This window comes from Indicator indicator, chromosome 11, assembly GCF_027791375.1.
Source record: "Indicator indicator isolate 239-I01 chromosome 11, UM_Iind_1.1, whole genome shotgun sequence".
NCBI classification, from domain to species: Eukaryota; Metazoa; Chordata; class Aves; order Piciformes; family Indicatoridae; genus Indicator; species Indicator indicator.
In genome coordinates, this window is record NC_072020.1 from 12,912,528 (window position 1) to 12,933,535 (window position 21,008).

The window sequence follows — 21,008 nt, forward strand, 5'->3', positions numbered from 1 at the left end:
CCTACATTGAATGGTTTTAAGACTCAGCTTGACAGGGCACTGGGTCATCTCATTTCAACTAGACTATTACCTAGAAAGGTTGGACCAGCTGATCCTTGGGGTCCCTTCTAACCTGGTATTCTGTGATTTGGGAGTGAGATTAAGGCAATACAGAAATTCCTTTCTTGCTCTTCCTTTAGAAAAAAAAAAAAAAGGTGGGTGAAAGATTGTTTTGTATGTTTGATACAGAGCTTTGGACTAAAGATATGAATATTAAAATAAAAACCACCTTGCATCACCTGCTGAATTCCATCTCATTTGGCTGGTGATGCATACTCCCTGTGGAGAATGTCTGCTTTGCTTCCCTTATCTCTCTGAATGTTTGATTAGAAAGTCTTGTACCATATCAGTTATAAACACATGGGTCCACATGACTCCAGAATAGCTTGATGCTGTGCAGTGAAAACTTAAGCATGGAAGATGAAGCAGAGTACAAAGTCCCGGAGATAAGAATAATCATAACATGGAAACATAACTTCAGTCTGGGTCACACCCAAAACTCCTCAGTGTGTGTAAGCTCATTTCTGTGAACTTGGTGGAGTAGTGAAGCACTTTTGAGTATGCCTCAGTTTATCAAAGGATTTTTCACCAAGTTCTGATATTGAAGTGCAATATCAAGCCAGGAGTTTTGGAATGACTCTGAGATTTGCATTAGCAGGTATGATATTTCCATAGATGATTCCTATTACTGCTATACACTACGTTTTATGAGTCTTACTGCTGTAAGGCACACCTGTCAGGTGAATTAGAACTCTCTGGAACTGCCAGATGATCTCCTTGGAGAATTTGACCTTGTGATAAATACAGCAAAGTTAGCAGTGTGGCATGTTTTCCTCCCTGCGTACGTAGGACAACTTCCATCAGTAGTGTTGCTCTACAGGCAGAGCCAAACCATCTGGGGCAAAGGCTTCGCTGGCTCACCTGGGAAACAAGACTTTTGTCCAAGCCTTATTAGTTCCACATGTCATTACTTGCATCAGTTGTTCAAGGAAGTCTGCTCACACGGTGTATCTGTTATCAAAACAACAAAAGCAGTCAGGGTTTCTTCCGTTCATCAATTCTCAGTTGTTGGAACTATGCTATGAGTTTTCATGTGCAATGTTCTCCTTCACCCCTACCCCTTTCAAAAAACCCTTGCAGAGTATTTTAGTCTTTTGTCAAAGATCCGGTTTTCTTTTAATTTGGTTCAATGGATCTTTTACCAGTTCTTGTCTTTTTCCTCTCTCTTTCAGAGGACAAAGTATGGACAACTGTGTACCATGACCTGCAAATGCAGACTTCTGTAGGAGGCAGCAGCCTGGAGAAGTTAACTGTGCTGCAGCTCAACTACAGCGCAACGATGGACCAGATCTCTGCCATCACCAGTAGTGCTGAGTACTGCGAGCAGTTTATCTCCTATTCATGCAAGATGTCCCGGCTGCTGAACACACCAGGTAGGCTGAGAGTGGGCTATCACCAAATACAGAAGAGCTTTGTCTGAACAGCTCCAGAGGTACTGCTGTCACACCAGTCTGTTCAGCAAGCACACTTCTTTGTTCTCTTGCTTAAAGTTCAGAAAGAAGGAAATGGTTGAAAGTACCTTTTTATATAAAGGCATGTGGTGACGTGACATGATATGGGGTAATAGCATCAAAGTGGAAGAAAGTGGATTTAGGTTAGATATGAGGAAGAAATTCTTCCCCATGAGAGTAGTATGAGGCATTGGAACATGTTGCACAGGGAAGTTGTGGATGCTCCCTCCCTGGGAGTGTTCAAAGGTTGGATTGAGCCTTGAGCAACCTGTTCTAGTAGGAGGTGTACTTGCTCATGTCATGGGTGTTGGAACTACATGATCCTTAAGGTCACTTCTAACCCATTCTGTGATTTTACAGAATTATTTTCATAGGAAATTTTGCCTGTTTGCTTACTACTAAAACAGATTTTGTTGAACCACGGACCTGTGTGGTCCTTTCTCAGATCTGTTGCTCCTTAAAGAAGGTGGCTTTTTGGTAACTTTGAAAGCTTAATCAACAGAGGCATTGAAAAATTGCTTAGAACTTCATAGTGGTTTTCTGGTTGTCAGTTTTCATATGCCACTGGCTGAATGAAGGTTGGAATGTTGCCACTAGGATCTCTGAAGCAGTTCCTTAAACACAGTGTTGGTGGGTAATCGGATGCCTGTCGCAGAGTAGAAATTGGTGTGGTTGGTGCTGCGGTTGTGGGAGAAATATGGTTTGTTATTATCTACAAGTAGATTCATTTTAAGTTTGTGTAGCTTTATTGGAACAGTCCCAGTATTGCTTCCCATGTATGCGTCCTCAGCCAATCTTACCTGTAGCTGATAAAGACAAAAGCAGTGCTTGTTGCTGACTCAATATAAAGAAGGAATTCAGTTTTAGAAACTGTGGTAATACACACCCAGTACTTTCTCTGTGCTTTAATTGTCTATGACAGAATTCGATGCTCAATAAATAATGGCTCTTAGTGAAGACTGGGTTCTAAGTGGAGATACATAACACATTTTCCTGACTCTGAAATGAGTTCATTGTGGCTGGAGTAATTAAAAAGCCTTTCAGATGAAACTAATGGCTGGGTGCTTACAGTGCTATGCTTCAAGCTGCTTCCCCTTGTGAATTTATTTTGGCATGTTTTCTTATGGTGCTATAGATAAGGATTCCTTTGGCATGCATGTGCATCTTATCCCTATTTCCATAAGCATTTTGTTAGTTAATAGATACTGTAATGCTTGTTACTCCTCTCCGTCCTCCCTGCTGGTTTGGAGCTATTTCTAATGCCTGGTTTGTCTCTGCTGCTGTTATTTTGCTTAATTTAGCATAACACAGAGACTCAGAAAGGTGGAAAACAATTCCTTTTTCCCTGGATGGATAGGACCCTGAATCATATTCAGGAGTATTGTGATTCTGGTCATGGATGCAAGCTCCCTGTTTGCATGTGTTCCAGGAAAGTAGTATATGGATCTGTCTTTGGGAGGGTATTTAGAAGGTGAATTTAATTGGGAATAGAGCTGGAGATAATGTGCACAGAAAGCTCATGGTTTACGCAGAGGACAGTGCAAGATTCTCGTTCTTTGAATGTCTAAGACTATTTTTTCAGGGCTTCATTGTACTTGTTAGTGTGTACTGATATTATAATGAAAGTAACACATTCTGTAATTTCACATGTGCCCTAGCTGCTAGATTTAAAAGATTAAGCAGCACACAAAAGAATAACTCACTGAAAATGTCTTTAAGGAATAATCAAATCCAGATATTTGCATTTTTAAGCTGCTCATAAATGTTACTGGTTTGTAGGTGTCTTGTTTGCTTTTTTTCAGATACCTCTTTCTTCACCTTTTATATGGAAAGATAAATTCCCATAGAAACTCCTGATGAACCACTTTTTTGTCTGGAAAGTGAGTTTCTGGAGATACTCTGTGAGGTGTTGTTTTTCTCTTAAGTGAGAGAATGAAACTACAAAGGCAGATAATTTTAACTTAGATGCAAACAAGAAAAAAAAACACACTGCAATGTTTGCATAACACCTGTAATGGTTTGTGCACAAAGCACAGCAGTCATTTGTGTTAGTGGGAAAGAAGCCAATATATTTTCTTTCTATGTTATGTGTTCTTGGCTTCAGTCTGTGGCTTCTGAGCAAAGAATTATTTTTTCACACTTTTCTCTGTTTTTTTTTCTCATTTTTGTGGGATTGCCTTATTGACGAAATACAGTATGACACCCTATTTATAGACTGATAGAATCATTTTGGTTGGAAAAGACTTTTAAGATCCTCAAGTCCAACCATTCTTTAACACTACCAAGTCTGCCACATCTCTGCCTCTTTGAAATGCATCCAGGGATGGGGATTCAACCACCTCCCTGGGGAGCCTAGTCCATCTCACAGCCCAGCTCCAGATATTCATATGGATTCTTCAGCTACAGAGCTTAATGTGTAAATTGTTGCAGTATGACACTCACACAAAGGCATGGGTGAAAAAAAAATAGGCATTTTTGTCTTCTCAGGAAGTAGAATCCTATTTGTATTGAAGGTAGTGGTAAAACCTCTGTAGACGTCACGGGATGAAGGTTGCACTTGTGGCCTTGACCACAGGTGCTTTTCTCAGTGGGAGCTTTTCTGTTGTGCCTTTCAGATGGTTAAGTAACCACTTAGACTAGTCCTTTTGGTTTAGGTTATATCAAAGAGAAGGGAGAAAATGGAGAAGACAGCTCTTCAGCTCCACTTGTTCCCCTTTTCACCTCTTGAGGATCCTGGCACTTTACAACATGATTCCTTTCCTGGGAGAAACCATGCAGTTAACATATTTAAAACGTGTCTGTACAACTGAGAATTCTCATTCTTCTGTTATGAGGTTTAGTCTTTATTCCTCCAGGTCCATATCTTTTATTTTCTTAATCATGGGCTTTCATCCAAGCAAAATAACATGTACATCCCAGAGAAGGAATTAAAATCGTTACTGACAACAGGGATCAGAAGAAATTTTTTTACAGGTCACAATGCCATTGTCTTTCCATTTGGTCTGTGGAAGCCAGTAGTGAGATGTTCCATGTAAATTAAACCATAAATTACTTCTGAAAAACATACTTGAAAAAAGGATTCTCATAAGATTATAGGATAATTCAGGTTCCAAGGGACTGCAGAAGGTCATCTGGTCCAACTTTCTGCTCAAAACTGGATGAACAATCCTTGTGAGTAGTGAGCAAAGACTATCTGGAAATGCAGTTTTCCTTCTTTACTGTTTTGATTTTGATTGTTTCTTTTGAACTTGCAGCCCAAAATGGTTTAAATAATGCTCATACCTAGGGGTCTGTTTCAAAGCCTTAGCAAAAGATGATCAGAAAAACAAAAGCAGTCAAGATAGCATGACAATCTGTTTCCTGTCTGCTTCAGAGTCTAGTCTGGGACTTTTGCCACAGCATTAGTGGTGACGGTGACTAATTGCCATCAAGGGGGTTACGTTTGAATTAGTTTTGTACATATTTATATACCTTTCATTTTATTGTAATTTTCATTAATTTTAGTCTTCTTTTCCAGCCCATAAATGTCTTTCCCTTATTCCCTTTGGGAAGCAGAGGGGTTCATAGAGAGCCTCTGTCACCCATGTGGTGGCTGGTCCAGCTATAACCCTTGACAGTGACTTCCTTAAGAAAGCTCAAAACTAGACAGCTGCTGAAAACACACCATCCTATCACAATACAGAATAACATTTTAGGTAAACTCCACATTTCTGGGGAAGCCATATTCAAGCTGTTATCTCACAGTCTTTATGTCAATTAACTACGTGCTGAGGAGATCTGCATGCAGTTCTTGTCTCTGATACAGATTTTTCAGTGACTTTATCAATGTGTTTTATTTTTCTTGCCTTTTTATTTTTCCTATTTACTTCTGTTGGCTAGGTCAACAGAACGCTGGCACTTCTCATTTTCTGTTTAGATAGCATGTTTTGAAGGCCAGGAGTTCCTTTGTGAATATGTAGTTATTAGCATGATAGAGGCCTGATCTTGGCAATCCAAGTAATGATTATTTTTAATAAAAGAATGACATAAGCCCATGGATCATAATTGCAATTTAATAACAGTGTACATGTATATGTAAATGTGAATAACAAACCACCAGGCTTTTCCTTTTGTTTTGCTCTTTTACATTTACATTTCTCATATCTTCTTTTTTTCTCTTGTTTCCTTGGAAACTTCCATTTTGAGAAGCTAATGATATATGTAGTACTAAGGACAGGCAGAAAGCCAGTTGTTTTCTGAGTTCTTGATGCCCAAACGCTTTCCAGTTGGTGCTGGAGCTGTTAGGACTTTTCCCTCAAACGGAAACATGGAAATAGACAAAAGTTCGTGACAAGAGGGGAAAAGGCAACACATGATATATAATCATTTCTTTTATGGGAAAAAGCTCCCCTTCTTTGCGGTAAGAAACAAGTTGATGTAGGGGGGAGTGATACAATATGTTAATAGAATGCAGAATATTGGTTAATAAAATCAAGTATCTTCATCCAGTGTTGTCATTGGACTTCCTAATCACACCTGCTTGTGACTTCCTTGGTATGAAATTCTCCACAGGCCACTGCTCTCAGCCTCCAAAATCAGGAGAGAAAGCATGCTGGTTCTGCCATTCTTCACTTCACCATGGGAATGAGACCCTGAAGGGAGGAGGGCTGCTGTGTTCACAGCCTCCATGAGTCTGTCATTTCCCAGAGCTGTAGGAGCTGTAACAAATAAACAGAATGTTGGAGCTAAAAGCAGAGATACAGAGAACAGACCAAGATCTGTTGGGGTTGCATTCCAATTTTTAGCCCTATTCACTATGCAGAATATGAAAAGCAGATAGCAGAATTGCTTCAGTATTTGAATTACTATTTCATGTCTGTTTGTTTTTGGATGAAATGAGACAGTAACTTTATGAATTCAGGTGAAATGGAAAACTTAATTTGTTGTTTAATTGTTTTAGTTACAATAAAGCAAATGTAATATCAGTAGTAAATATGATTTTTAGGTAGACTGAGATTAAAGCAAAGTTTAAAATTACTATGTGGTATTTTTCATAAATAGCATTCCAAGTCAGAGCTGAATATATAAACTTTCATATTGCTTTTAACCGATGTAGAATGCTAACTTCAGGTTTAATTCCTGCTTAATAAGGGGCTTTTGGAAAGAGTCTGAGGGAGGGATAGGATTTCTGCAGTCTTACAGTAATGAGTGGAAAATGCTCCAAGACTTGCTCAGGCTTCGATGTTCTTGCAGAAAACGTGCCTCTAAGCTTTCATGTATCTTGTCCAGCCTTAAGAAATTTATTCCCTTCATTTCTATCAGTTTTCTAGAAAAGCTGATTTCAACTTCTGTTGATTTTCTGAGCAAAAAGATAGCAAGAACAAAGTCCTTGCTCCACTCTGATCTACATGCTCGTGTCCTGAAAGTGGAATTTTGTTTTTTGATGTTGCTATAGAACCAAAGCAGACATTAATTCATAGGTTAAATGTTTCTTATGAAATACATGTTAGGCTTTGCAGATAAATGTGAGCTGGGTAAATCACAGAATTATGGAGTGGTATGGGTTGGAAGGAGCCTCCAGAGATCAAGTCCAACCCCTAAATGATTAGTTAAGAGGTCATTACTCCCAGTCCATTATTAGTACACCATTCTTTCATGTGTTTGTTTCATTCTGCACCTTTCCTTGCCAGTTAACAATTCCTTTGAGGTTGTTTTTTTTAATATATATTGAATCTGTTAGTTTAACTCCATCGTTCTTTTAGCCGGTGAACATTTTGCTAATTTCCCAATTATTTTTTTGCTGCGGTATAGGGATTAGACTTAATCCACTATCCCTAAGTGAAAAAGCCTCTGTGTTGCTTGGGGGTGTGTTAGAAATAGTGGTGGCTGATAAGAGCTTTGGGAATTTTAGAAATGCTCTATGGAAAGCGTAACTCCAGTTCTGTGAGTCCTGGATTCTTTGCTCTCCCTTTTAAAGAACAAGCAGTGCATCCAAGTTTAACTTTGCAGTTACAGCAGAGTGTTCCTAACCACTTTTTTAACTCATACCTACTCTCTCTCTAAGTGTGCTTCCCCTGTTTCAGGTGAAGTTTCACTCTCTCAATTTTGTAAAAGAAGGACAGAGGAAAACAATAATTACTCCACTGCCTCTTTTGAGTCCTGCTGTATAAAATCTGTTTCAAATAATCCATGGTTATTATTGTACAGAAACAGTCACAGACATTGCTTCTTCCTAAACCCACGTTGTTCTGGGGCAAAGTCATTGTTCTTGATAAGTGACCAAAACAGATAATTTTATTAATTTCTCAGACAAAAAAGGATCTAGATGGTATATCACTGCCTGTCTTGACATAACTTCTCTTTCATCTCTATCCCAAAAGTATTTGCCTTGTTGGTTTTTACCCTGTTCAACTCTACAATAAAAATGTCTGGTGTCTCTTCTTTTCATTCCCATTCCTGAGTTGAATGTATGTCATAAACAACTGTGTGAAGAATAAAGCTAAACATATGCAGTTAAGAGAAGTTGGTACCTTCCAGTCCTTAAAACAAAAAGATCATGAGACAGCTCCATTCCCTACCTTGTTACAGACTTATCTTGGCCTTTTCATCATTGCCCTGCATTGCCTTGAAAGATTCATAGAACAGTTTTAGTTGGAAAAGACCTTTAAGTTCATTGAATCCAACCATTCTCTAACTCTACCAAGTCTAGTACTAAACAATGTCCCTCAGCACCGTACCTTTGCATCTTTGAAACCCCTCCAGGGATGGGAACTCAACTACCTCCCTGGGGAGCCTGTTCCAGTCTTTAAGAATCCTTTCAGTCATGAAGTGTCTTCTGATATCCAATCTATAAACCAGATTCTTGTCTCCCATCACATTAAGAACTAGGAATCTGCTTTCTGCTAATGTTAGTCCATCTCAAAATTTCTTTTCACCTTTTTTCTCTTTCTCCTTTACTTGTTCTTCTTTGATGTTTTCCTATGTCTCTAGCTCTGCTATTTGTAACATATTCTGATTTCATATACACTTTTGTAAAATCTTAACGGTATTTACAGTGGTGTTACTCTTGAATGACACAGGAATAACAGATCAAAGCTCCTTTTCTTTTTAATCATCTGTCCCCTGTGGCATAGACTATGTTTTCATCATTTTTTGTACAAAGCACTGTGTCAAGTGGCAAGAATGTTTGGAAGAGATACTGAACCAATTTCTTTTCCAGAAAATCTGAAATTGCAAGCAGACCAGAAAAATTGTCAGACATGTAAGACAATTCATCTATGAAGATACCCTGCAACACTATACCAATTTTTCACCCACAGATCTAAAAATATCTTGATGTTATGGAGTTGGAAATAATTCAGGGTTTGGGATTGGGACTTTTTGGTTGGTTTGTTTTTGTTTAAAGATTTCTGTGTGTTTTGTGTAGTAGACCTGAGGAATTAAGGGAATTGCTGGCCACAGCTTAATGATCAATGCAGAACAACAGATTTGTCATTTTTGTAGAATTAAAGAATTGTAGGGGTTGGAAGGCACTTCTGGAGATCATTGAGTACAAAGGCTGTGCCCTAGCCCATCACACAGGAGTGCATCGAGATGGATCTTGAAAGTCTCCAGAGAAGACAACTTCCCAGCTTCTCTGGGCAGCCTGTTCCCGTGCTCCAGGACCCTGTGTAAGTAGCTGTATTATGTTTTCATTAAAAAGCAATATTATTCCTTTATAAGAAAAATCCTAACATAGAATTCAGAGAAGAGAAGGCTCCAGGGAGACCTTAGAGCAGCCTTCCAGTACCTGAAGGGGGCTACAGGAGAGCTGGAGAGGGACTTTAGAGCCAAAGGCATGGAGTGACAGGATGAGGCATGATGGCTTCAGACTGGAAGAAGCTCGATTTAGATGACACGTTAGGAAGAAATTCTTCCTCATGAGGGTGGTGAAGCACTGGAACAGGCTGCCCAGGGAAGTTGTGGAGGATCCAAGCCTAGAAATGTTCAAAGGCAGGTTGGGCAGGGCCTTATGCAACCAGGTCTAGCAGGAGGTGTCCCTACCCATGGCAGGTGGTTGGAACTAGATTATCTTTAAGGTCCCTTCCAACCCAAACCATTCTGTGGTTCTATGATTTCAATGGTAACGTCATAGGGGAAAGGGGAAGAAAATGAAAAAATACACTTATTAGTGTAGAGTTTCAATACTAAAGAAAGTAATTGAGTTTATCTTAATTTTAGCTTTCCTTTTTTTTTTTTCCCTGCCTCTTTCCCCCCTTCATTCTTTCATGTTTTTGACTGATGCTTTCTTTTTCTCTTACCTGCTCTTCAACTGACTGGCACTTTTTAATGCATGCTGCTTCCACTGATCATTTTTGCAAGCCATGAAAATTTGTTTTGTGGTGTTAATTCTTTCTGCTTACATCACTCTTATCCAAAGCTTTCTCAGACTCTTGGGAAGAAAATGGATGTAAAGGATACTGTGGGAAATGGGAGAGGATCAGAGTTTAGCAGGTGAAGGCAAAACTGCCATGTATCAGCTGTGCTGTGGAGAGATGGTGGAATATTTGAAAGCTGCCCAGGGAGAGGGTAACATGGTTGGACTTGAGAATCTTAAGGGTCTTTTAATCTTTTCAAACTAAAACAATTTTATGGTGCAGTCTTTAGGAGATGATGGAGAATTCAAATCAGTTTGTGTATATGGTAGCTAAAAGGCTGATTGCAGCAGACAAAAAATTACTGAAGGGACCGTTGTTCAGCTTCATTAATTACTTTGTTCTCAAATTTGACGTGGCTTAATTGAAATCAGTGTGTTAATATTAGCTAGATTTGAGGAAATTAAGATAAGAGTGCCATGGAACGATTCTAGAAAGTATGGAGGTGGTGCAGAATAATAAGAATGTGAGATATTCAAAATGAATTAATAGCTTTGTGCAGTTGGGAAACTTGGACAGGGCTTCAGAGTTCTGAATAAAGTCATATCTACTTGAGATCAGTAGAAAAGTGAATAGTAAATTTGCCACATAAGTTGTTTCCAGGTTTTGATTCATTTTACTGGGTTTTGCTCTGTTTCTAAAAGGAAGCCTTTCGGAAATTCAGAGTGAGTTGTAGGTGGGAAAAGGAATAAAATTGCTTCAGTGTTTTGGACATATCTTGGACTGTAAGGGGAAAAAAAGCTGCTCTGTCTTTCATTCAGCAGTATTTTAGGATTAAGTTTTTTAAATTTCATAGGAAACAACACAGGACTTCTACACTACAGTAAACCCACATTTGCTTCAATCAGTGTAGAACTTCACACTACCACTTGTAGAAATATATCCTAATCTAAAGTGGGTCTGAAGTTAGACTAGCTCCTAAAACATCCGTGAACTCCTGAGTCCTGCTTTGGGATGCACTGAGAAATCTCTTTGTATACTTTTGGACCTCAGTGCTCTTTTCACTCTCTGACATGGAATTATCCAAGTAAAATAGTTGAAAAGCAAGCGCAGTCCAAGAAGTGACTTCCCTAGTGCTTTCCTAGAGGATTCAACCAAGGACAACTGATCAATATATGCATTAACTCTAATTTATATGCAAGTACCAATTTAATTCGAAGTCTGTCACTGAAAGAGATAAAAATGTGAAGATTTGTGGTACAGTTGGGTTTGTTAATTGAAAACTAGCCTGTAAAGGAAATGTTGAAAATATTGAAATACCGAGTTCCTCATCCAGGTCTGACCACTTCACACCTCATGCAAAACAGTAGTGCCTGAAAATGATTTCTGCTGTGTGACTGCTCAGCTCTCAAAATAAAATAAATGGATAGTCTAAGTCTCCCTCCTACTGGGCATATGCCGCTTGTTATATAATCATCTTCACTGCTGGTGTTTTCTGTGGCTGCCTTAGCGAAGGCTACTCACTGCCAACCTGCTATTCTCCTACAACAGGTGATGTTTGACTGTGTGAGCAATTCATTCTGGGTTGGTTGAATGTTGGAGGACAAAGAAAAGTTGAGAAAAATAGAATTCATGTTTTAAAAAATGTGGTTTTCTTCAGGTCAAATTATGTTTTGCATTTTACAGCTAATTAATATGAATTAATAACCAAATTATTATCTTGTAAAATATGAAATAATTACAATTTGTATGTTTGGGGTTTTTTCCCCTTTCGTTGTGTTTAGTCTAAACACTGTTCTGAGTTTGACAATGAGAAGTTTCTTCAGCTCATCCCCATATTTCATAGAATCATAGGTTGGAAGGGACCTTATAGATCATCTAGTTCCAGCTCTCTGCAATGAGCAGGAACATCTGCTACTATACAAGGTTGCTCAAGGCCCCATCCAGCCTGAACACTTCCAGGCTTGTGGCCTCCACAACTTTTCTGAGCAATCTGTCCCAATGCCTCACCACACTCACAGTGAAGAATTTCCTGATGTTTCTTTCTATTGCACCCACTTTGAAGGTCTTTGCCTTTGGAAGGCAAAGATATTTTGACACCAAAGTCACATTATCTTGGCAGTGGTCAGACTCTTGCCAATGTAGCACATTTACATAGTTGCTGCTTGCTTTGTATTTGTTCATGAGTGAGGTGGGCAAAATTTATCAGCATTATTCAAGAATCTAGCAATTATCATTGGCATTTATTTTTACTAAAGAAATTACCAAGTGAAAGGGTTGCACTTGTGCTTCATGGTATACTTCCCTACAGTATCTTTCTGTCTGGAGAGCATATTAAATTGTACCAGATTTCGGAAGAAAATGGTTTCCCGTAGTGAAGTGTTGCTGTCATTCACAGAATCAGACAGTCACAGCGTGGTAGGAGTTGGAAGGGATCTCTGGTGAGGTCCAACCCCTCCTGCCAGAGCAGGATCACTCAGAGCAGGTTGCACAGGAGAGTGTCCAGGCAAGTTTTGAATGACACCAGAGATGGAGAGTCCACCACCTCTTTGGGTAGCCTAATCCAGTGCTCCACTACCCTTAATGTAAAGAAGTTTCTCCTCATGTTTAGAGAGAACTTCCGATGTTTATGTTTGTCATTTGTTTTGCTTGTGATTTGCTTGCTGTCTTTTGCTGTTTACACTAAGTAACCAAGTAACTAAGTCTAGATCTTATTTATTTACCGATTAATTAATTATCTTTCCATCAGCTCACCTCCTGGTTGTTTGGCTTCTAGTGTGTGGTTACCCAAAGCTTCAGCTGAGGCAATGTGTTGGTGTGTTGACTAAATTTGCATATGTATCTGTAAATAAATAACCAGCACTGGACTTACAGGCATCAGATACCCAAGCAGGAAATAGATGAGGGCTCTGGGGAGGTTGCTGACAATCTTCAGGCAGATACTTTTCCTCCTGTTGGCATGATTTCAAAGCTTCATTTAATACTATGTGGGTTCTGCAGCTTTCCCATTTAGATGTGTAATGGTAATGCTGTACTGCTTTATATTCTTTTCTTCCTAAATAAGTTATTTAAACAGAGTTGTTTAGATGTGTTTTTTTACAAGTTTAAAAAGAGTTCCTAATTACTCTGATTAGAAAATCTAGGGGACAAATAACTGAAAATAATTTAATAATTATATATTTAATTGCTTTCATTTAGAAGACCCTAAGTTTGTGGTAATACAACATGCTAATTGATTGGGGGTGTTTTTTTGAGGGGGTGAAAATTTAAGGTATCAGAGTAAGTCAAAGTAACCTTGAGTTAATGCTGTGGGCAAACACGTTACAACATCACTTGCTGTTGTTGCCCTAGAAATACCTCAATTAAAACTAAGTAGTGCACAAATCTTCTAGTAAGTGAATTAGGGGCTGTTTCCTGTATGAGCTGATAGCATAGCTTTTCGTTCTTTTTTAGGGACACTCTCAAGGAGAAATTAAAAGACAAAACAAAAACACCCTTTCTAATTTGCAAAGCACTACTAGTGGGATTTAAGCTGGAAGGCAGGTTGGTCATGTCACAAAAGAGCTTTCTTCAAATAAAACTTAAAAATACAATAAAATAATTGGAGTTATAGGTGGTGAGGGAGAGGAAACTGCTGGTGTTATCAGCTCTATTCTCAGAGCACAGCCTGGCAAATAAAAGAGGTGTCCCAACAGTAGAGTCTTTATTATTGTGTTTTGTTCATATTTAAATGATCCAGTCCTACTGGAAAACTATTCTAATTAGTATTGTAATTATATTCTGCTTTAATTTTGTTGACTTAATTTGTCCTTAATCTTTCTTGCTTTTTGCACCCCACTAATTTTTCACATCCCTAAAGAATGAATCCCTTAAATACTTGAAGATGGTTGTATGCTCATGTACCAGCCCTGAGGAGATGGCAAAAGGAGAGAGCAAATACAGTTTTCTCAGACCTGGAGAAAATGTAGTGTAGACAGAGTTCAGTGAAATGCAACATATTTTAACTACAGAACACTGAAGAATTATACAGATGCTGAAGGGGGGGGAAAGTTACTTTTTTATTGCATGAATATCTGGAGCTCCTATGAAACCATCTCTCCAACAGACTACATTAGTGTATTTTCAGCTCAGTGTGTTGAATGTTATTATTTTAACTTTTCAATTGTATTTTTAACTTAATGCAAGGGATGCCTGAACACATCATACATAAAACATAGTATTTTGCCTTTTAGATTCATAGCCCAAGCTTGTGGTAGTGACAAGCTATATTAAAATAAGGCAGAGGAAAAACCAGAGGTAACTGATGAGGATGAGCAGCACAACTCCTGACTAAGGGAGCTACTACCAATAAATGACTTGAAGGTTGCCCAGTTCCTTTTGTGCAAAAACTTCCTGCTGGCTAATATTGATATTCCTAACAGGAGACTAATTAGATGATCCTGCTCTTGCAGGGATGTTGAACTGGATCTTGAGAGGTCCCTTCCAACCCCTACCACTGTGAGACTGTGTGTGATTCTGATTCAGATGTTTGGAGGTTAAATGGCTGCTTCATGAAGGGATGAGTGAGAAGGGAAGACACTCATCAGAAAATTGTTGTGGTTTTTTTATTGCTGTTCTTGTTGCCTGACTTTACTGCTGTTGTTTCTGTTATTACTGTAATGGCATTAATCCTTTTTTTTTTTTCCTTCTACCACAATTGGCAACATCTGCCATTGCCTCTAATGCAATTACGTTACAGATTGCAGACCCTGCTTTAATGAGCACCATCAGGAAAAGAGATTGGCTCACCCAAGCATATTTTCTAGTAGAGGTCTATTCTTATAAGTGGATTTCCAGAGCAGAACAGTAATTTGTTCAATCTGTGACCCTTTCTTTGCATGCACTTGGGTTTAAGAACTCCTCCTTTCCATGTGACAAGGATGAGCCAGATGGAAGGACTTGAATTCATACTCAGACAAATGCCTTAAAGTACAAAGCCTTCCATAAGGTCTCAACTTTGGCCCCAGCACTTACCACCTATTTCAGTGAAATCATGGACTAGTTTTAGATGTCTGTGTAATGCCTTTCAGTCAAAAATATGTTCCTTAAAAACAACCTACATGGATCAAATTTGGTATCTCTTCTGGGATCTTGAGCAGTACCAAATTCTTGTAAGGTAACAGAAAAAAAAAATTGCAGAGTGGAATAAGTTGCCAAAGAGGAAGTTCCTTGTTATATTTTAGCTGTAGAATAAAATACTCTCAATGAAATGTTATGTGGGTGCTATATGCATTTCTGCTCCTTTCCTGCGTTCTCTTTGGGGGCTTTGAGTTGATTATCTTGTGAGAGTGCTTTCTGTCAGTGCGTCAACAAACATACAGCTAGAAGTTTGATATAGGGTAATAGGTATGTAATTCTAAAATACTGTTTCTAAGTGGAACTTCAATGTTAATGAGTGGGATGTTGACTTCTGGTTGAACGATGCACAGTGCAGTTGGGTGACTCTGAGCCTATCCTTCAGAAGCTCTAATTTGAGTACACCAAATGCATAGTAGAAGCTGGAGAACACTGAAGAAAATGGCTTTAATCTTGTAGATCCATCAGGTGCATATATACAAAATATCATAGTGTTTATTTGCAAATAGACCACAGAATTTTTTATCAGGATATTTGCAGTGAAATTAAAAAATAATAGCAGTGTTATTTTAGCTGGACTTAGCACTTTCCATGAATTGTCAAAGGTAATTTTCTTCACCTTCAATACATTTGTTACTTTGAATTGATATATGAGTAGTAGGATATGATGATGCTGCATCCTTACTCTTTAGTGTGATTTAACAGAAGAGAAACAAATCCAGTAGATGTACTCCTTATAGAAAGTGCTTCAAAGTCAATGATCAGATATTCAACCTCATCACTATCTTCCAGCTGGCTAACTTTTGAAAGCAAATGCCTATCTCTCTATGAACTACCAAGGGAGGCAGTGGAGGTTGGTTGATAGCCTAGTGTTTGCATGTCAAAACACAAGCAAATTGTCAGGATGTAGCAGATATAATTATGGGTTTGCTATGTATGAAAAAAAATAGATGATATTTTGGCATTTAGCATGAATAATGATAGCTAACAATATATAAGGGTCGTACAGTTGAACCTGCTCAGAAAAATGAGCAAGATTTATTTATTTCCTGTATTTATTATTAATTTAAAACCGCATTTGGAGGCTGCATATGGTCAAAATTCCTTTGAGAAAGGAACTGTCACTTTGCTTTAGGTGTTTTAAAAACATTTAGTCAAGCACATGGATTACTTGTTAGTGCTGTACCTCACCAGGTATGTGGAAACATTATTAAATCCCTAATAGCATTAAAAGTGTATCACTGCTGTGTGAAGTGATACAGACGGCGTTAAAGCATTGACGCTTTGAATGAGGATTGCTAGCGGCATTAACTCCTTGAAGGATGGATTTATCCATCTGTAGAAGACAATGCCTTTACATGAGCTGGATGCCTCAGAGGTAACTATGCTGCACAGTGTGGTGTAGGAGCCAGTGGGTTTGTCACCTCATGCAGCTGAATTTATTCAGCTGAGCCACCTAGAATTTTGGAAGAAAGCCAAAGCAGCACTCAGGTTTTGCTGGGTTGTTTAGACAGTGAAGGCTGTGCTTGGCTGATTTTCATTCCGCCTCTTTAAAACCAAGATGGAAAGCTGTGCAGGGGCAGTTCTGTGGCTATTTCACCCTCTTAGGCTCAATGCATAGCTCTAGACTTTAGTGATCTTTATGAAGTTAAAGGTGATATCCCCTCTACTCCTCTGAGTCCCCATCTGGTGTATTATGTCCAGCTTTGGAGCCCCCAACACAAGAAGGATGTGGAACTCTTAGAGTAGGTCCAGAGGAAGTCAGGATGATGACCTGAGGGCTGAAGCATCTCTGCTGTGAAGACAGGCTGGGAGAATTGGGGTTGTTCAGCTTGGAGTAGAGAAGACTCAGGGGAAACCTTAGAGTAGCCTTCAAGTATTTGAAACTGGAGAGGGACTTGTTAGAAAGGTAGGGAGTGACAGGATGAGGGTAATGGCTTCAAAATGGAAGAAGCTGGATTTAGATGAGACATTAGGAGGAAATTCTTCCCCGTGAGGGTGGGGGGGCACTGGAACAGGCTGCCCAGGGAAGTTGTGAAGGCTCCAAGACTGGTAGTGTTCAAAGCCAGCTTGGATGGGTCCTTGATCAGCCTGGTCTGATAGGAGGTGTCCCTGCCCATGGCAGGGGTATTTGAAGTGGATGTTATAGGTGGTGTTCTTAGCAAGCTGGGCACACACTGGTTCATGCTCAGCCAGCTGTCGATTAACACTTTCTCTACTGGGGAGCTTCCCTGCCATTCTGCCCCAATTCTGTAGCACTGCACAAGTGCAAGTGCACAAGTCCAGAAGAGGAACTGAAGTGCAGAGAGGAGAGGAAAACAGTTTTGATTACTTATGCTTATTGATGAGTGGAAACACTTCTTTAAAGCAGCTCTACGTATGTATAAGTAGCTGAAGCCAACAGCATTTGCATAGCAATCAGGAACCTTTATAGTGTTATAGTTTCTCCTTTAAGAGAGTATTTTGTTTGGTGGTTTAAAGGGAATTGCAGTTTAGATAAGGATCAGGATTTTATTTAGATTCTGTATCGTAATCTGTGAAATTGGTTAAATCTTTCATATAAGAAAAGGTATGGTTTCTATTGTAAAGAGACCTTCTCTTTCTGTCACTTAGGGTATGGTTTACATCCTAACTAGGGAGCTTGGGTGTCCAGGAATTAGATAACTGGGTTTTCTACTTTCAACTCTGCCACTGATTCATGAGATGTTACTGGGTATCCATCATGGTTCTGTACTTTTGCTCCATCTACAAGGCTGGGAATGGTCAGACTGTGCACCTTCTAAATGTATTTTGATATCTGCTCAAAAAAAAAGGGCAAGTGCTAATTATTAATTTCACCTATGTCATTACAATGTGTTTTCTATTAAGTTTGTACTTCTATTACTCTGTTTGTCTTCATTGCAGATCAAAAATGAAATTTCTAGTTGGTGGAGGCAGGTTGCTTTGTCTGTTGTTGCTTTCTCGTGGGAATCCTTATTTTACTATTTGTCACATGTCTGTCCAACAGCTAGGTTGTTGGACAGGAAGTGCCCTGCAGAACCTGTGGACATCCTCGCTCACATTCTTCATCTCTGGGCTATGATACTCTGTCAAGGTAGTCCTTTCTTGCAGACTCCTTTGCTTGTTCTTATCAGGAAAACATCATTAAAAGGACAGTTTCCTAAGCTCATAATTCCTAAACTCAAAAAGAGTAGTCTGATAACAGACAGCTTGAAAAGCCATCTGCACTTTTGTGGTTTTCATAGAATTGTAGAATTATTAAGGTTGAAAAAGACACTTAGGGTCTTCAAGTCCAATTAAAGTAACATTTTAGAAGTCACCCCAAAGGATTTTTCCTCCCTAGTACCCAGTCTACCTAGCAATAGTACACAGAACTTAGTTGCATGACATTAAGCCACATGCAACTCAAAACAGAATGATAGGGATTGGAATGGACCTCTGGGCATCATCTAGTCAAACCCTTCTGCCAATGCAGGTTCGCTTAGAGCAGGTTGCACAGGAGGATGTCTGAGTGGGTTTTAAATGGCTCAGAATCACAGAATTGTCAGGGTTGGAATGGACCCCAAGGATAATCTAGTTCCAATGCCCCTGCCATGGGCAGAGACACCCTCCACTAGATCAGGATGCCCAGGCCTTAAAAACATCCAGGGTTGGGGCTTCCACTACCTCCCTGAGCAGCCTGTTTCAGTGTCTCACCACCCTTATGGTGAAGAACTTCTTCCTAACATTTAATCTAAATCTACCCTCCTCTAGTTTGGATCCATTCCCAGAGACAGGAGTTCCTCAGACTCCACAGATGGAGACTCCACCATGTCTCTGTGCAGCCTGTTCTGGTGCTGTGCAGTCCTTAAAGTAAAAAAGTTCTTCCTCATGTTTAGATGGCACTTCCTATGTTCACGTTTGTGTCTGGTAACTTCTGTTCTGTCACTGGGCACCGCTGAAAAATGACTGGCCATATCCTCCTGCCACCCACCCTTTATGAAAAGCCAGTGTTTGAGGCAGTGCAGAAACAGCTTTGGAAGAAAGTCTTTTATCTTTTCTCCCCACTGTTGGCTAGTAGTAGAATTTTTAGACAAACTTTTGGAAACTTGCTGAGCCCATGTTATTGCTCCTTAGACTTCACCTTTTGGTCAGATATGAAAAAAGCCATAATCTCCATTTGGAAGGTGTAGTATGACTCTAATTATTGAGCCTAATTATTGAGTCTGACCTTGAGTGATCCTGTGATTCTAATGATGGATACAAGCTAATTGAAAGCATTAGAGGCACTGTCCATAGCTGTATTGGCATCTCCCAGAACAATGAACCTTGGAGACTTTACCGCTCTTTGACAGCAGCTATTTCTCTTCAGGCACAGGAGAAGTCACTAAGACAGCAGTGGTCTTGGTGGGTGTCCATCCATAATATCAGTCCCCTCGGATTCTTATGTTTGTTCTATCTGCGTGTTTATGCTTTCCATTTCACTGTTTCTTGTTTGAAATGGAGTGTCTTCAGCTTGCGTAATGTCTTCAGCCCTGTGGGGCTCGTTGTCCCAAATACAGCTGTTTTGGTAGACTAATGGTGGGATGACTAGACAACTATGGCAAATCTAATTCATATTTTTAATCACTTCATATGAGCTTCATTCATAGAACCAGTAAGGTTGGGAAAGATCGCTAAGATCATCAGGTCCATCTGCCAACCCAAAACAATCAGGAAGTGCCATGTATATGTGTTTCTTGAACATCTCCAGGTACAGCAAATCTACCACCCCTCTGGGCAGCCTATTCCAACACCTGACCAGCTCTTTCAGTAGAAATTTTTCCTAATACTCAACCTACCCTTCCCCTGGTGCAACTTCAGGCTATTTCCTCCTGTCCTATTGTTAGTTCCCTGTGAGAAGGGACTAACACCCACCTCACTCCAAACTCCTTTCAGGGAGCTGCAGAGAGCAGGAAGTTCTCCCCTCAGTCACTTTTCTCCAGATTAAGCAACGCCAGTTCCCTCAGTGCTCCAGACCCTTCAGCGTCTTTGTTGCCCTTCTCTGCACCTGCTCCAGCAACAAAATGTTCTCCTTCTACTGAAGGCCTCAAAACTGAACCCAGTACTCAAGGTGTGGCCTCAACAGTGCTCATTACAAGGAGACAATCACTTCTGTAGTGATGTGGATGTGTCCTGACAATTTGGTATTTCCCAGCAAGGACATGGCTGTCTTGTAGGGAAACAGACCGGAATTCATGCAGAAGCAGCACATTTCTTTTGTTAAGACAGAGTCTGAGTCATTTAAACAGCATGAATGAAACTGTTAGCAGAGCTAGAGTGAAAATTAGCCTGCTGCATGATCTTGTGACAGGGCAGTTACACACAGGTATCCCACTGTGGCATTCTTAGAAGCACACAATCACTTTGTATCATGTCTGCCACTACTTCTGGAACATCTGGTGCCAGCTATTGCTACAGTATGGAGGCAAAGACCATAGGTGACCACTACATGGTTATAGCAGCTTCCAAGCAGACACCTGGACTATCTGACCAGCAGGTAGAGGCAGGATCTCCTGTCCTCTCTACTCTGCCCTTAGGGAGGCCACACCTGGAGCATTGTATCCAGTTCTGGGGTCCCCAGTTTAAGAGAGACAGGAAACTACTGGAGAGAGTCCAGCACAGGCTGCAAAGATGATGAGGGGACTAGAGCATGGAGCATGTCTGTGAAGAGGAGAGGCTGAGAGTCCTGGGGCTGGTTAGCCTGGAGAAGAGCAGCCTGAGAGGGGATTTTCTTAGTGCTGATCAATAGCTAAAGAGCAGGAGGCAAAAAGATGGGGCCAAATTATTTTCAGTGGTGCCCAGTGATAGGACAAGGGGCAGTGGGCACACACTGGAACCCAGGAGGTTCCATCTGAACGGGAGAAAAAACTTGTTTGCTGTGAAGGTGCTGGAGCCCTGGAGCAGGCTGCCCAGAGAGGTTGTGGAGTCTCCTCCTCTGGAGAGATTCCAAACCCATCTGGCTATTGTGATCCTGGGCAACCTGCTGTGG

The 21,008-nt window shown here is 40.0% G+C and overlaps 1 protein-coding gene across 1 annotated transcript in view; it reads left to right on the top strand.

The window, feature by feature from the left end:
- Positions 1-21,008, top strand: part of CNTNAP2 (contactin associated protein 2) — a 664,834-nt gene that overhangs the window by 384,369 nt on the left and 259,457 nt on the right. The window contains exon 13 of the mRNA XM_054385136.1: positions 1,272-1,472. Within this exon, the coding sequence (XP_054241111.1) occupies positions 1,272-1,472 (201 nt within the window). The remainder of the gene's footprint in view (positions 1-1,271; positions 1,473-21,008) is intronic.